This window comes from Podarcis cretensis, assembly GCF_951804945.1.
Source record: "Podarcis cretensis genome assembly, chromosome: 16".
Lineage (NCBI taxonomy): Eukaryota > Metazoa > Chordata > Lepidosauria > Squamata > Lacertidae > Podarcis > Podarcis cretensis.
The window spans coordinates 14,651,445-14,667,996 of NC_137186.1; the positions used below are offsets into that span (position 1 = coordinate 14,651,445).

Here is a 16,552-nt window from a genome sequence, read left to right on the forward strand (position 1 = left end):
ACTTGTTGCAACCATGCACAGAGATGCTGTTGTTTGTGGTAGGATCTGCATTAGTTGGATAGAAAAAAAGGTTTCTAGTACTAGTCTGGAGAAGAAGAAGGCAGCCATGCTTGTTCTCTCATAGTTAAAGATAATCTCTAATTTTGAGGTCCAGGATAGAAGTGGGAGGAGGAGGAGGTTGTGTAAAAAAAAAAAGAAAAAAGGATGCAACCTGAGTATCAGTCTAAACCACGACAGGTCAGCTGAAGTTAAAGATACGGGGACAGCCTGGGAGTCTTTAACTCTGTCTAACACCATGCAAAGCCCTCTTCTGCAAGCTGAGTTGCACCCCTCTATCCTCTCCATTCCTGGGACTGCATGGTGAAGGGTGGGCAACAAATTGAATAATAATCCAGACTCTGTCCACAACACCTGCGATTTGCTGCTTTCTCCCTCCCTCTTGACTTCAACATAAAGCCTTATTTGGCTACGGACCACCTCTCTCCATATGTGCCTCTTCTGAAGGAGGTTCCAAGGGTGGCAACACGAGAACGGGCCTTTTCGGCGGTGGCTCCCCATTTGTGGAATGCTCTCCCCAGGGAAGCTTCCCTGGCACCTTCATTACATATCTTTTTTTAGGCGCCAGGCAAAAATGTTTCTATATAACCTTTGGCTGCTGAACATTCTGTGGCAGGGGTACCCAAACTTTTTTCAAAAAGGGCCAGATTTGATGACGTGAACAGGTGTGAGGGCCAACCAATGTTGTTGAGCTTTTTTACAATTTTACCCCAAGGTGGTTGAGCTTTTTTTAGGATTGAAGTTGCTGAACTTTTTTTAGGGTTTTACCCCAGGATATATACTGCCAGCAGGCCAGATTAGTTCCCCAAAATGGACTTTGGACACAACTGTTCTATGGCCTTTAAAATATTGGAAGGGGGTTTATTGGTTTGTTCTTGCTTTTATTTTATTATGTGTTTTGTGTTCTCATTTTAGAATTTTTATGTTGTGAGCCGCCCTGTGATCTTTGGATGAAGGGCAGTGTCTTGTGACAACACACTTTGCGGGCCCAGTCACCTAATATAGTGTTGGGCAAAATGAATTTGAACACCTGAATTCAGATTTGATCTGAACAAAGCAGTGTGTACTTATTTAATTGGTTTGAACAGACTTCAAGGGTTTGTTGATGAGGCCCCAGTGTGCCTGCTTGTAGCACTAGTGAAAGGGCTCGAAGAATAAACGGAGAAGTTTATTCTCTTTCCCTGAATCTTTAAGTGCAGTCCACCTACACACACATCTAATATGGGATGACAAGAATACCGGCCTACCTTGCAAGGGTGTTGTACCTGTCCCACTTTGATCCTTCACATCATACCTAACTCTCAGTGCATCTATCCATGGTGCAAAACCCTGATGGATTATGGGTAAATTCTAGCAGAGTCTTAATTCCAGGAATGGGGAAGCCTCAGCCTGGGGGCCAAAGGTGGCCCTCAGGACTCCTCACAAACCCTGCTTTGCACCTCTTTTGAGTGTTTTCGCCTGGCTGAAATATGTCTTTGCAAGCTGATAATGCCTCTTCCTTGTGGGAAGAAAGGATAGAAAGGGCTGTGTGAATGTATACAGAATCTGGCCTGTCGTGCAAAGGCAAATTATATACATTTCTTTGCCCTTTGCTTTTGCCTCTGAGAAAATGAGAGAATCCAGTGATTTAAGATGTTGCACATAACTTTCGTTGTGATACTACTCAACCTCTCCCTGTTTTCCTTTTTTTACAAAAAACAACCCTCCTGTTTATATAACTGTTTTTAAAAATAGAAATCAGTTCAGGTCTCAGACTTCCCCAACAAGTGTTCAAAAGTGGGGGAGTGAGGTGGGGGAGAGTTGTTTTATTTCCTAGAAGACTTTGGGGGGCATTAGAAGGTGCCAGGGAGAGAGATTCACATCAGTATGGAAAGCCTGGCTTCAGTCTTGAGTGTGTGAAGAGGAGGAATCTGTGACCTTTCGGTTTAATCCTGTTTCATAACTCCCCTCCCCTTTTTTTCCCTGAATTGATGGGTCCTTGAACGCTGCCTCCTGGTGGAGTTTGGGGGCTCGAGGCGAATTTGCTTAAAACTTCCTTAATATTATTGTGCTTCTGGAAGCAAGTCTGGCTGAGTGTGTTGAGGCTTCCTCCTACGTAAGTACGCATAGAATTGCAGCCTGCTCTGTGTTTTTCTCGTCGTGGAACTGCAGTGTTGGAAGGGCACCCCCAAAGATCCTCTAGTCCAACCCCCTGCAGTGCAGGAGTCGCAACTAAAGAATCCCTGACAGACAGCCACCCGACCTCTATTTAAAACTTTCCACTGTCTCTAACTCCCACCACTTCAGGCTTTCTGTGAAATGGGTTTGGGGGAACCGTATTTTGTTGCAGTAGCCCATAGCCATTAGTTTCACCTGGCTTCACTAGCCTTGTGTTCCATGAGAGTCTTACCTCTTTGCAGAGTAGACTAGGACTGTAGACTCAGGCTCCTATCCACTCTCCATTTACTGCATTCCTAGTGCTGAGGTTTTAATCCCGCCTTCACACAACCGTTATCTGAAATGCGTGTGTACCCTGTGTAAAATGCTACTGCTTAAGATGTTTTTCAAACCATCTTCCCTCCAGTTTGAGTCCTTAAGCCGTTTCTAGTTCAGCTCTAGCTCAGGTGTGGACACCTCTGCATATAGGGGTAAAGGCGTCCCAGCGCTTGCTGGTGTGGACACTAGCAGAAGCAAATCTGACACTACTGAAGCTATGCTGATCTGAACAGCTTGGGCTTTGTGGGGGGCAGAAGCCCTGTGAAACACACTAAGAAAACAGCAGCTTCACAGCACTCGTAAGGCAGTGATGTGAACACGCCCATGGATCCCAACCCACAGAAATCAAGAGGATTCTGCACACATGGAACACATGCTTCTCGATTCTCCAATCTGGCAAGCAAGAGGCCCTATCACAGTTCCAAAGACAAAGCACTCAAAGGCTGCATTACATGGGGGTTGGACTAGATGACCCTTGGTGCCCCCTTCCAACCTGGCAATTCTATGAGAGGCCTGGCTTTGGGAGCAGGGTCAGATAAAGAAGCCCTGGGGGGTCATGTCCCGTCCTTGGGCCTGAGGCAGACAGTGCCAAGCAAGATGGCCTAACGGTGTTAAGATTGCCTCCAATACAAAAACATTTATGCATTGTAGAGGGTTGGGCTAGATGACCCCGTCCAACTCCACAATTCTGCTTACCTCAGAACCACAGTAGCAAAGTGGTTTGAGTTGCGGGTTTGAGCTTCGTTCCTCGCTCACAGGGCTGTTGCGAGGATGAAATGCAACGGGGTGATAGTGTGGGATGAACCATATATAGCAGTACCTCAGTTTTTGAATGTTTGAACCTTTTGGTTTTCAAGCGCCAAAAACCCAGAAGTAAATCCTTCGGTTTTTGAATGCTCCTCAGAAATCGGACGGCTTCCGCTGAGTGTTTCTCAATTTTCTCAATTAAATTTGCAGACCGCCCTTTGCACCTCAGTTTTCGAACATTTCGGAAGTCAAACAGTCTTCTGGAACAGATTACGTTCGAAACCCGAGGTGCCACTGTATATGCTCTTATTTTGAGGGATAATTTTTTTTAATAAAAAAGAACCAGCACTGAGAGTGACCTTGCCACTCCTTTTTTAAAAATGAGGGTTTGGGGGGAGGCACACTGCACATGCTCAGAGGCCTGAGGTTCCACGTGTTTAAAAACTTGGCAGCCCCTAAGATGTACTGTCAGCCCAGTGTGGTTTGAGAAGGCCCCAGGCGCTCCTCCTTGGCCAGCTTGTGGCTGGCTCCAAATTTCAGGCCTCCTGCAGAGCAGCTGGGGGGGGGGGCGTTTCTCTCCTCCCCCACCCCAGTTTCCCAGACTGTGGCGGGTGGGGGGCACGGAGGGTCTGGAGAGAGCAAGAGACAATGGCTGGCAGTGTTGTCTGGAGAGGGTCGGACAATGGGCTACGGTGGGTGGTTCTGTAAGCTTTTGAGAACTGCTGGGGTATTTGAGGCAGGGAGGCCTGTGAGAATCTGCTGGAGTGTAAAACTGGCTCCTTGGCAGAACAGCCGTTCCCATTTTCAGGGCGCTGTTCCTGGAAGGAGGCTTCTGTTCTGACTACCCACCTCCCCAGTCGATCTTGGGTTTTCTTGCAAAATGAAGCTTCTGGCCCAGTGTTCTTTTCAAAGTGTTCTTGCTCTTTCCTGAATCGAAACTTGCAGGCTCAGTTACCGTATACTCAAAAAGGCCTGCACACGCTCTCTTATTTAAAAATAATAATTGTTGGGATAGCTGGCTGCAGAATGAACGAGAGTCCGCCGCCTCTCAAGGGAGTCCATTCCACAGTCAAGCAGCTCTTACTGTCAGAAAATTCTTGCTGATATTTACCTCTGGTACCTCTGGATGCGAACGGGATCTGTTCCGGAGCCCCGTTTGCATCCGGGTTGCGATTTGCCGCTTCTGCGCATGCGCTTGACGACATTTTGAGCGTCTGCGCATGCGCGAGCGGCGAAACCTGGAAGTAATGCGCTCTGTTACTTCTGGGTCGCCGTGGAGCACAACCCGAAAATGCTTATCCCGAAGCTACTTCAACCCGAGATATGACTGTAATTGGAATCCGCTTTCTTGCAACCTGATTCGTTGGTTTGGGTCCTCCCCTCTGGAGCAGCAGAAAACAAGCTTGCTCCCATCTTCTGTGTGGCAGCACTTCAGATCACTTGAATATGGGGAAGAAGATGCTGTAGCTCAGGGACAGAGCATTTGCTTTGCATGCGGAAGGTTCTGGGTTCGATCCCCACTGCTAGTCACTGTGGACCATAATACGCTAGATGGATCAATAGCTTGACTTTCTCTCAGACCGTTTCCCTTGTTCCTAGTTTGGATAGTGCATATAAAAAAAACAACGGCAAGACATGGGAATTTGTGACACAATAGGAGGCAGGGGGAGTTGCAGGTTGGGGTTTTGGTGTGTGTTTTCTTTTAACATGTTCTCTCTGATCACTTGAAAGCAACTTCTCATCACCCCAGGCGAGTTGTCTGTTTACAAGCCTGATCTAACCACTCAGGCCTTGCCCTTGCTTTGCATCTTGGCACAGATCCTGCCCTGCAGGCAAAGGCTGACGGGTGAGCCTGGCCTCTGAGCAAGCAGAGATTCCCCACCTACTTGTAAAACAGCATCCCTTGAAAGGGAACTCTCCAAAGCCCCAGGAGAAGGGATTTAATCGCCTCCGCCCCCATACAACTGCCATTCTCCCCCTCCTCTTGCAAAACAATATAGCCTTTGGGCTGGGTGCTGTAATGGTTTATAAAGGGCCTGTGTGTGTGCTCTCCAGGGATTTATTGAGGTATGCAGGAGCTGGCATTGCTAATCCGCAATGGTGGACCATAGAGTATCTGCCATGCATACCAAAAGTCCCAGGTTCAGCTGGGAGAGACTCATGTCTGAAATCCTGGAGAGCTGCTGCCAATCAGTGTGGACAATACTGAACTAGATGGACCAATGATCTGGTTTGGCATCAGTGTTCAAAATTTGCCAGGTGCATTTTGCACCAGGCTATCGACCAAGTGAAGGTGCCAGGGTGATGCCTTACATCTCCACCAGCTGGAGGTGCATGCCTGAGGATCCTTGGATCTGGACTGTTTACACACACTAACAACACATCCTATAGAATTCTACCAGTTATACTTCTATCTGCACAATCAGAATGAATTTCAGGAACCAAAATGCTTCGGCTGTGCAGCCTGAGCAGGAGCAGTCGCCATTAAGAAAAAGAGGTCGGATTAGGCCAATTTATATGTGGACTGGTCCTGGATCAAGAGACTTTCATTCTTTAAGTTCTCAAAATTCTTAACCTAGGCTCATGGCTGAACTAGCCAGATGTTTAACTGAGAAACCCGTCATTTGAAAAAGAAGAGTTTAGAGCCGCCTGGCTGAAAAAAGGGCAACTAGACATTCCGCTTTGGCAACCGCAACCTTTGTCCAAGGAGCCTAACACTGCTTGGTTTAAAGCAGACTCCGTGTTCCTATTTAAAGCAGGCCTTTATTTAAAGCCACAAGGACTGGAATATTTATTTTTTAAGGGAAGAGCCGTAGCTCAGTCATAGAGTGCCTGCTTTGCATGCATAAGGTTCCATCTTTGGCGTCCACAGGTAGGGCTAAGGACGTCCTTTGTCTGAAATCCTGGGAGGCTGCTGCAAATCTCATTTCTGAGCTCAATAGGCTCGGGTATAAGGCAGGTTCCTTTGCCCTTCCTATGGAAACGCTTCTCCATTCTGCAGTTACCTGGGTCATCCGCTGCCTCCTTCCTTCCTGCCGGTGCCAGTTTGCTTGCTGAGCTTCCTGTTTTGAGCATGATGGCTCTGCGCTCTGCCTGCACAGTCACAATTCTTCTGAATGCTCCTTGCTGGAAACCGCAAGAGGGGAGAACGGGCTCTTGTACTCAGAGGTCCTGCTTTTGGGTTTTCCACCCCGGGCATCTGGTGGGCCACTGCAAGAACAGAATGCTGGACTCGATGGGCCACATGTCTGATCCAGCAAGCTCCTCTTTATATCATTATGTTTTGTGGGTTGTTTTCATGGTCTGGCATACTTAAACCTTTTTTCTGGCTTTTCTAGCAACCCAACGACTTGTGGGTGCCAGGGCTGTTGCAGTCTTCTATTCCATTCCTGCAAACCCTTGTCTAGGGATGCTTAAGGTTCTTGTAAAGCCACATTCTTCGTGTGTGTGTGTGTCTGTGTGTCTGTGTGTGTTTGTTTTTTTTAAAAACCAACCTACCTGATTTGCCTTACCAGAATGATAAGAGGCAACCGGGGTTGGTTGAAGACTTAGCTGGCTTGTGTCAGTGTTAAAAAAAATGGCTGGAACAGGAGCTGCGCTAGGATGCGTTTGGGAAGGGCCACCACTCTTTTGTCTCCACCTAACCATCTCTGGGCCAAGGAACACGGCCTGAGAATTCCTGTGTAGTTTGCTAAATGCTCACTACCGCCTGCTCTGCTTGTTATGCAGCAGCCCATCCTACTTGCTCCTCCACTGGTGCAGTGCGTTCCTGGGAAGGGCAGTTTCTAAAAAACACCTATAATGGGTAATTAGCACAAGCCGTACATCACAGAGTGTGTCCAGGCAGGCATTTACATGCAAGCGTTCTGGAAGTGAAAAGCAGCGCGCGCGCGCGCACACACACACACACACACACACACACTCCAATTTATTGCATGGGGCTGCAGCTCAGATACAGATATGAGATCACGGTCTTCTCCAACTGAAAGCAGGTCCTTGGCTGAGACATTAGAGGGTTAGTGCCAGTTTCATAAGAGAAAGATTCTCCCCTGACTTTTTGTCTGTTGCGTTTATATTATTTCAGAAAAGTCTCTATCTTTCTGGTTATGATAGGATTATATTGCCTTGAAGTTTAATAAAATACTTTTGATTTTTTTCTTTTTAAAGAAACAATTTTTATTTCAAGCTTTCGCTTTTGTCTTTATATTTTTTTTCTAAAAACCTCTTAAAGTCTAGAGAAAAATGAGTACTATAAGTTGTACCCTGATGTTAATCTTACTCAGAGTTAGCCCACTGGAATTAATCAGCGTGACCAACCTGGGCTCATTAATTTCAGTGGGTCTACTCTTAAGTAGAACTTAGCTGTCTGCCAAAAAAAGCACTTCAAACAAACCGAGTTATTTGTAAGAACCTTCAGCATACACATTTCTCTGTAACGTTAAAATTTCAACAAAAAAAGGAGGCAGCAACATGGTACCCATGGTATTTTTGGGAGTTCAAATTCAGCATGTGCTCCTGAGGTTTCCTGGAGAGCCAGGCTGATGTTCCTCCCTCATGTTCCCTTCCAGCACTACAGATCTATGATTCTATGATTCTCTCTCTTTAGGTCTGTGTGTCTTTGCTCTATCTAGCCTTCCGAGGTACACAAAACCCCCACACAGCCGCCATGGCAAACAGAGGCCCCGCTTACGGACTCAGCAGGGAGGTTCAGAACAAGATCGACAAGCAGTATGACGACGAACTGGAGCAGATTTTAATCCAGTGGATCGTTGCCCAGTGTGGGCCGGAAGTCGGGCAGCCCCAGCCAGGCAAGAAGAACTTCCAAGAGTGGCTGAAAGATGGAACGGTAAGGAGTTTGGTGTGGCTTCGTTCAGCCTAGAAGGTTTGGGGTCCCTCTGTCGTTACAAAAAGGCAATCTAAGTCATGCAGTGCCTTTAAGGAGAGGGTGCAGGTATTCATTGGTGTGAGCTCCCATGGGCTAGAGCAGTCAAGCTTCAGGTTTGCCTGGTCTATTCCATTTCGTACAAGATCTACTAACTGGAGCCTAGTGCTGCCGCTCAGAGCAGCGTTCGAAATTCGCCAGGCACATTTTGCATCTAGCTATGCGGCCAAGTGGTGCCAGGATGGCATCTGACAGCTCCACCATCTGGAGGTGCCTGCCTGGGGATCCTTGGATCTTGACTGCTTTCACAACACTCGCAACATGCCCTTTAGAATTCTGCCTGATATATTTTATCTGCACACAATCGGAATGAATTTCAGGAACCGAAAGGTTGTATTGAAAAATACAACTTCCGAGCTTCCTGGCCCCAAAATGACAGCTGAACATTTCGTTTTGGCAGCAGTAACCCTGGTTTAAGGAACCATTTGGTGCCTAGCTTATTTATCCGAGTTTCTAACACTGACTCAGAGTGTTAGACCTTTGAAGCCCTAAACAGCTGCGGTCCAGTATACCTGAAGGAGCAACTCCACCCCCATCATTCAGCCCGGACACTGAGGTCCAGCGGCGAGGGCCTTCTGGTGGTTCCCTCACTGCGAGAAGTGAGGTTACAGGGAATCAGGCAGAGGGCCTTCTCAGTGGTGGCGCCTGCCCTGTGGAACGCCCTCCCATCAGATGTCAAGGAAATAAACTACGATCTGACTTTTAGAAAATGTCTGAAGGGCAGCCCTGTTTAGGGAAGTTTTTAATGTTTGATGTTTTGTTGTGTTTCTAATATTCTGTTGGGAACTGCCCAGAGTGGAACTGCCCAGATGGACATGGTATAAATAATAATAATAATAATAATAATAATAATAATAATAATAATAATTTATTATAATTAATAATAACAGACTCCATTTTCTTCCTGGCCCCTGATTAGGTGTTATGCCACCTCATCAACAGCCTTTGCCCCAAGGGACAGAAGCTGGTGGCGAAGATCCAGAGTTCTAGTATGGCTTTCAAGCAGATGGAGCAGATTTCTCAGTTCCTGCGTGCAGCCGAGCAGTATGGCATCCAGGCCACAGACATATTCCAGACGGTGGACCTCTGGGAAGGTACAAAGTATTTGCGGCGGAGGGCAGGGAGAAGGAGGGGAGGGCAGAGGGAGCATCTCTAAGGGGAAACCACGTGTGGTCTAAGGCAGGTGTGGGGAGCCCATAGGCCACCTCACGTGGCTCCCAGCCTCCCCGAGCCTAGCCTTGCCCAACTCCTCCCTGACTGCAGTTAGGGTTGAAGGCTGTCCCTCAAAGCCTGCCTGCTATGGGGCGGCAGTCTTCCAGAAGAGCGCATCAGGGCTCTGCAGTGTTAATGCTCCCTCCCACAGCTGCAGTCTCCAGGAAAGTCTCCCCATTCCCTCTTGGCAATTAGGGATGGAAAGGAAAAGAAACCTAGATTGCTTTTTTCAGCAAGTAAAGGGCAGGCATGAAGTCGCCTCACCACTTTGACTTGGGGGGCTGGCATTCTGCTTGGAAATGACATTTCTGATTTGAGCTGGTATCTGGATCATTGAATTCTCCATTTCTAAAGGGTCGAGGGCAGAAAAACAGGAGCAAGGCCAAGGAAGTGTCTCTTTTGGCACAACTTTTAAAAACAACGCAGATCTCTGTCAAATCGGTCCACTTTATAAAATAAGCTCCTGGCCGTTTGGAGAAGTTAAGATCAGAGCTTCCATTTTTGCCTAACCTGCATTGCGGGATGAGGGTGGATTCTTAATGGCCTGTTTGGTGTTTGGCAGAGTGCTTTTACTTAGCAACATTTCTATCTCACCTTTCCTCCAAGGAGCTCAAGGTTGTGTAGATTGTTCCCCCCCCCTCCATTTTATCCTCACAACAACCCTGTGAGGTAGGCTGTGAGACTAAGAGGTCTCCCAGTGAACTTCTTTGCTAAGTGGGGATTTGAACCCAGGTCTGCCTAGTCCAAAACTCTAGCCACTACATTACACTGCCTCTTGCTTTAGGTAAAGGTAAAGGAGTGTAGTGGGAATACCAGTTGCTGGGAATAACAAGCGCGGAGAATTGTATACTGGACTAGATGGGCCACATTGGGCTATTCTTATTTTCTAATAAAGGGTAAAGAGGACCCCTGACCATTAGGTCCAGTCGTGACCGACTCTGGGGTTGCAGTGCTCATCTCGCTTTATTGGCCAAGGGAGCCGGCATGCAGCTTCCGGGTCATGTGGCCAGCATGACTAAGCCGCTTCTGGCAAACCAGAGCAGCACACAGAAATGTCATTTACCTTCCCGCCAGAGCGGTACCTATTTATCTACTTGCACTTTGACGTGCTTTCAAACTGCTAGGTTGGCAGGAGCAGGGACCGAGCAACGGGGGCTCATCCCGTCACGGGGATTTGAACCGCCGACCTTCTGATCGGCAAGTCCCAGGCTCTGTGGTTTAACCCACAGCGCCACCCACGTCCCAGACTCTTTCTTTACCCAGGATTAATTCCCAGCCATCTCCAATCAAAAGGGCCTTGGGTAGAAAGTAGTGTGGAAAAACTCCCCCTGCCCTAGAGAGCTGCTGCCAGTTTGTGCTGAGCAGACTGCGCTGGACTTGGTGGTTTCACCCTTCTTGGAAAGCAGCTTTTTGTGTAACTGTTGCTGCTTCCTGGTGATGGTGAGCCGAAACAGGAAAAAAATTAGGGGGAAACGATGCAAGATCGCCTTGCCTAACTTGTAAAAGGGAGTGGCCTTTTGCAGTCCTTGGCTTCAGCCCTTTAGGGTCTCTGCCAGACTGTAAAAGAGCAGAGGGCTCCTGCTTGATCTTGAGAATGGTGTTAAGGTTGGACATGGTGCATATATTTGATCAACTTCTGAATTCTTCCAACCCACAGCTAAACACATGGCCAGCGTGCAGAGAACCTTGATGAACTTGGGAGGCTTGGCGGTCTCTAAAGGAGACGGCCTCTTCGTTGGGGACCCCAACTGGTTTCCTAAGTAAGTGCTGTGGCAAGAGGGTGTGTGTGTGTGTGTGTGTACTAACTCCATATTGGGTTCAAATTTGTAAGGCATGGAATAAGGGAAGAAAATCACTGTTCACCGTAGGGTTGTTCTGTAACAATCCCAAAAGTAGTTGCATTATAATGCTTCCAAAAAGCACTCTGTAACATTACAGTGGTACCTTGGTTGTTGAAGTTAATCCGTTCCAGGAGTCCATTTTACTCCCGAAAACCAAGGCGTGGCTTCCGATTGGCTGCAGGAGCTTCCTGCACTCAATCAGAAGCCGCGTCGGACGTTCGGCTTCCGAAAAATGTTCAGAAACCGGAATGCTTAACTTCCAGGTTTGTAGCGTTTGGGAGCCGATTTGTTCGGGATCCAAGCCATTCGACAACCAAGGTACCACTGTATTCAGTCATCACTGGGACAACCTTGTTGGGTAAGCCAGTATTATTCCCATTTAGCTACTGTGAGAAGAGGAAGGTTGAGTGACAATGGCAGGAGATGAGAGGCTGCTGCTGCACATTAAAAACATTTTAAAACTTCCCAATACACGGCTGCATAATGTCATTTATCCATTGCACTTCAGCTGGCGGCTCGGAGTCTGCTGCTGCACAGGTGATGACCTTGTGGTCCTCTAGACCAGTGTTTCCCAACCTTGGGCCTCCAGCTGTTTTTGAACTACAATTCCCATCATCCCTGACCACTGGTCTTGCTAGCTAGGGATGATGGGAGTTGTAGTCCCAAAACATCTGGAGGCCCAAGGTTGGGAAACACTGCTCTAGACCACAGCATATCTGGCCCTATGCCTTCCAGATTTAACTCCTAGCTCCCAGCCTCTGTGGCGAATGTTTGGGTATGATGGGATTTGTAGTCCCCAACATGCAGAGAGCACCACATTGGCCATCCCTGCTCTGGATATTGTTGGACTCAGCCAGCATGGCCAGTGGTAGGGGATGCTGGGAGGTACAGACCAGAAACATCGGGGGGGGGGGGTCTGACAGGTCAGATTTCCCCCCTCCCCAGGCACACGCTGCAATGCTGGATCACAATCGAATTTGGACGGCGGGGGATTACAGGGGTGTGTTTTAACTATTATCAATTTTCTTATGCTATTGAATAACCATAAAACACCTGGTAGCCAAGAATGAAATTGCTCCATAATGAAAGTCTCAGGCAAAACCACTATTTTACAAGAAAATTAGGTCCTATGATACAGCCTTTTGTCTTCCTTGAGGACCTAGTGAGGAGAGGAATGTAGATATTACTGTCATGTCACCTTTTCAGTTTCTGTAAGCTTGGCTTACAGAAAAATTACAAATAAACAATTCAGGGTAAAAGCAGCGTAAAAACAAAAGTCGGAATGGACTTTCCAAATGGTCATAAAACTGTGTTAAGTTTCTTGAGCGGAAAGGTCTGGAGAAAACAGTTGCTTTTTTAAAAAAATCTGGTGTTCAAAAAATTGTTGCTGGAAGAAAGCCCACTGGGGTTCAGTCCTATGGATCTGCAGGGAGGGAGACCTGAGAGAGACTCCCATATCCAACTCCAGAGAGACTAATGGTCTGATTCAGCGTAAAGCAGCTTCATATGTGATTGGATGGTGCTTTAGCTATCTAGATCCTCTAAGCCACGGTTTCCCAAACTTGGGTCTCCTGCTGTTTCTGGACTACAATTCCCATCATCCATGAACACTTGTCCTGCTAACTAGGAATGATGGGAGTTGTAGTCCCAAAGCGGCTGGAGACCCAAATTTGGGAAAGCCTGTTCTAAGCTGAACAAAGACAAGCAATACAAATGGACCGAGTTATAATCTTTTAGAATATCCTTTTAAAAAAACAAACCTCCTAGGCTATGTCCTCTGCAATGATGTGTGTGCTTGTTTCTTTCTACCCCTCACTTCCTTCCTTCCCCCTTCTCCCCCCCCCACAACAGGAAGTCCCAGGAGAACCGCCGTGCCTTCCCAGAGGACAAGCTCAAGGAAGGGCAGAGCGTCATCGGTCTGCAGATGGGCACCAACCGGGGAGCCTCGCAAGCGGGCATGACGGGCTACGGCATGCCACGCCAGATCCTTTGAGCCGGGTTGCCCCACCAAGCGATGGCTCCTTGCTTCCCGACGCCTCATATCCCCAAGAATATCTCTCTCTCTCTGTCTCTCTCCAAATTGTGCTACCACGAGAAGCCTTAAAGGCAGACCAGGAGGAGAGGGGCCTTCTAGTGCCCACTTCCCCCTGTGCCAGCCCTGGTCTGTAACCTCCTCTGTTTTTTACTGCCCCCCTTTTTTTACCCCTTTTTTTCCTCTTAAGCACACACGACTGGAGTGAGTACACTTTCTTTCCTTCTCCCTGCCTACTCTTGATCTCATTTCTCAAGAGCTCTTCAACCCCCCGCCGGGGGGGGGGGGGTCCTCCATACAACACCTCCCATCTCTCCCCCCCCCCCTAAATATAATGCTGGGGCCAACCAACCACTCATCTGAAGAATACAGGGACCAAAAAAAAAAAAAAGGTGCGTGTCTCCTTTTTCTCCCCACCACCCATCATAATGCCAATGTGGTTTTTCTAGTGGCCAAATGCCCCTCCTACTGCAACATTTTATTATTATTATTTTTATTAAACTCACTATTCACATTCCAGAATCTGGCCCCTTAAAACCCCGCTTTCCTTTTACACTTATCTGGACCAAAACAAAAAGTAAATAAATGCCCGTTTCTTTTTTGGACACTGTTTTTGGCAGTCTTAACCCAGCAACTTGCCAGCAAAGCAGTCCTGGATAATATCTAGAATCTCAGCACTCTGCACTGCAATGTCTTTTTTTTTCTTGGCGCGCGTGTGAGGGGAGCAGGGCAGCTAACCTCTTCCTGTGGTGTCTACCTGGCAAATAACACTCACACCCACAGGGTAGGAGGGTCTCTTTGGCTGGCACAACCTCCAGAGATCACAAGGTGACCATTCCTGGTGCTGGGTTCAGATTCTCTACAACTACATTCCTGGGTAGCTGTTTCATTTGGGGTGCTTTTAAGGGGGCAAAGGGGGGATTTTTAACTTTTCAGCCAGTCTCTTCCCACCCTGGAAGTCCTCTGATTTTTGTCTTGCAGTGGAAAACCTCATTCTCTGCTGCTAATTCCTACCCATTTGGGTGCTCCTGCTTGCCTGCCAGGCTTTGTTCCTTTTTTTTTTTACTTCGGGGGGGGGGGGCCTGGTCAGAGCTGTCTTGCCATTCCAAATTTGCCTCTTCTCCAGGGCAAAAAGGCACAGGGCTGAGTCTGAACACTTAAAACTGTGTGGCATTCTTAACTGTGGAATGTACTCTGCCTCAAGATCACTGATAAGGAATAAACATTGCTCAGTCCTTTGTTTATAACCCCTGCGTATTTCTTATCTGGGTTGGGATGGGTGGAAAGGGTGGGGCGTTTTGTTTTGTTTCTTGAGGGGGTAGAACTCTTTAGCAAGCACAACTGGATCAGGAAGACCCAGCTGTCACAAAGCCTCTCTACCTGCGCTGCAGCCCGACAGCTGTTTGTCGGGGCTTTGAAGCGCTGCGCACACTTCTCTGCAAACCCCGATGATCCCGGGATGTTCTAGGTCTTGCAAAAGAGCCGTACATGGACCTTTGCAGCTGTCCATTTCCAGGTTCTGCTGATGGGCCACTTGGCAGTGCCTGAAAACCCGTTTGTAGCCCTGCCATGTCTCCATCTGTCCCACACCTAAGATCTTGTACACAGGTGAGCAGGTGGCTGCTTGACCAAAGCAGTCTCGGGGGTCAAAATGGGGAGGCCTGCCTGGACTGATTAGGCTTGTGGGGCCACAGGCTCCCCACAGCTGCTTTAGTCCATCTCTAGGGCCTTTTGTCCTGTTCCCCATTGTTATAAAACGGGAGCAGAACATGAAAAGCTGCAGGGGAGATCCTCAGGTTCAAAGACATGATGTGTTTTGGGGAAGGGAGTGTGGTACCAGGTTGGACAATGCCCTGGATTTTTAAACTAGGTTGTGTAGAAAAGAAATATTCATAGTCGGCACCTCACCACTCTGACCCCCACCCCCAACGGATCTTGAGAAATTCTGCCCAAGTGGACCCAAGCAGCAGTCAGGGCAGGATTCCAGCTTCTGGGCTGTTCCAAGAAACTCTGTCCTCCTCAACCAGGAACCAGAGGTTAATTTCTGTTAGCATAACTCCGGCCGCTGTTTCCTTGGCAACAGAGATCTTTTGTTGTCAAGCGGGCTCCTCTCTCTGCCAAAAGTCCAAGGAGAAACCGCAGCTTGTTTCATGCCAAACTTTTTGCCCACAGGGCAAACCTTTTCCACCCAAGTGTGTCTTTATCATGGAAACTTGCCTGCCCCACAAAGAGGGTTCTGGGTAATGTTCTGAGGTGCACACCTCTGGTTCTCGTGAAGCCCACCCTGGGACTGTTTTGCCACTCATCCAGGGAGTGTACACTGCACGGGCGCACAGAGCTTTCATACAGCTACATGGGAATCCTGTTTCTTCCCAGGGAAGCTTATCTGCCATTTATTAGCCTTATCGTTGAGAAAGCGACGCCTAGGGTGCCTCTCTAAAGTTAGAAGCGGGACCTGCTGCAGCATTGCGAGGTGTAGCCTTCCTGTTTACTGTCTGAGTCAGCCATGCTTTTCTCCATAACAGCCCACGCCGACTCCTTCCTAATTTTCCATTCTCCCCACCCAAAAGCCAGCCAGCATTTTGTTGCCTCCACGGAGCACGCTCAGCCCTCGTTAAACACAGGTAACATTAAGTTCCGGTAACAAGTCAACAGCTTTTGTCCCAGACACAGGAGCCAACTCCTAAACTCAGGTCTATTTGCCACCTGCCCAATAAAATATTTGAGGGCGGCAGGGCCCCCCCAAAGTCGATGGGCATTGCTATTCAAATGGTGTGTTTCGAGGGTGGGGCTTACCTGTCCCCCCTCCCCCATATTTTATTCAAGTTGGCACCCCTGGTCCCCGAGGATCAGGTTGAAAATGCCTTTTTTGTGGGAGTTCACACAATATAAGTCTACTTTTGAGTATAACTTGGTTGAATGCAAACTGCAGTCTCTCTTCCCAGGGAACTCTGGGAATTGTAGCTTGGTGCGGAGAATAGGGGGTCTCCTAACATCTCTTGGCCCCTTTACAAACCACAGTTCCCAGGCTTCTTTGCGGAGAAGCCATGACAAAGTGACACGATACTGCTTTAAATGCAAGGTGCTTATCGGGCCAAAAATTTGGCTGCCACTATGCCTTCTCTGGGACGCAGGTGGCACTGTGGGTTAAACCACAGAGCCTAGGACTTGCTGATCAGAAGGTCGGCAGTTCGAATCCCCGCGACGGGCTGAGCTCCTGTTGCTTGGTCCCTGCTCCTGCCAGCC

The 16,552-nt window shown here is 48.1% G+C and overlaps 1 protein-coding gene across 1 annotated transcript in view; it reads left to right on the forward strand.

The window, feature by feature from the left end:
* The window catches only part of TAGLN2 (transgelin 2), a 28,387-nt gene extending 13,834 nt beyond the window's left edge, over nt 1-14,553 (forward strand). The window contains exons 2-5 of the mRNA XM_079957666.1: nt 7,886-8,125; nt 9,141-9,315; nt 11,091-11,193; nt 13,126-14,553. Coding sequence (XP_079813792.1) covers nt 7,946-8,125; nt 9,141-9,315; nt 11,091-11,193; nt 13,126-13,267 — 600 coding nt within the window. The 5' untranslated portion in view covers nt 7,886-7,945 and the 3' untranslated portion in view covers nt 13,268-14,553. The remainder of the gene's footprint in view (nt 1-7,885; nt 8,126-9,140; nt 9,316-11,090; nt 11,194-13,125) is intronic.
* The last annotated feature ends 1,999 nt before the right edge of the window (nt 14,554-16,552 follow it).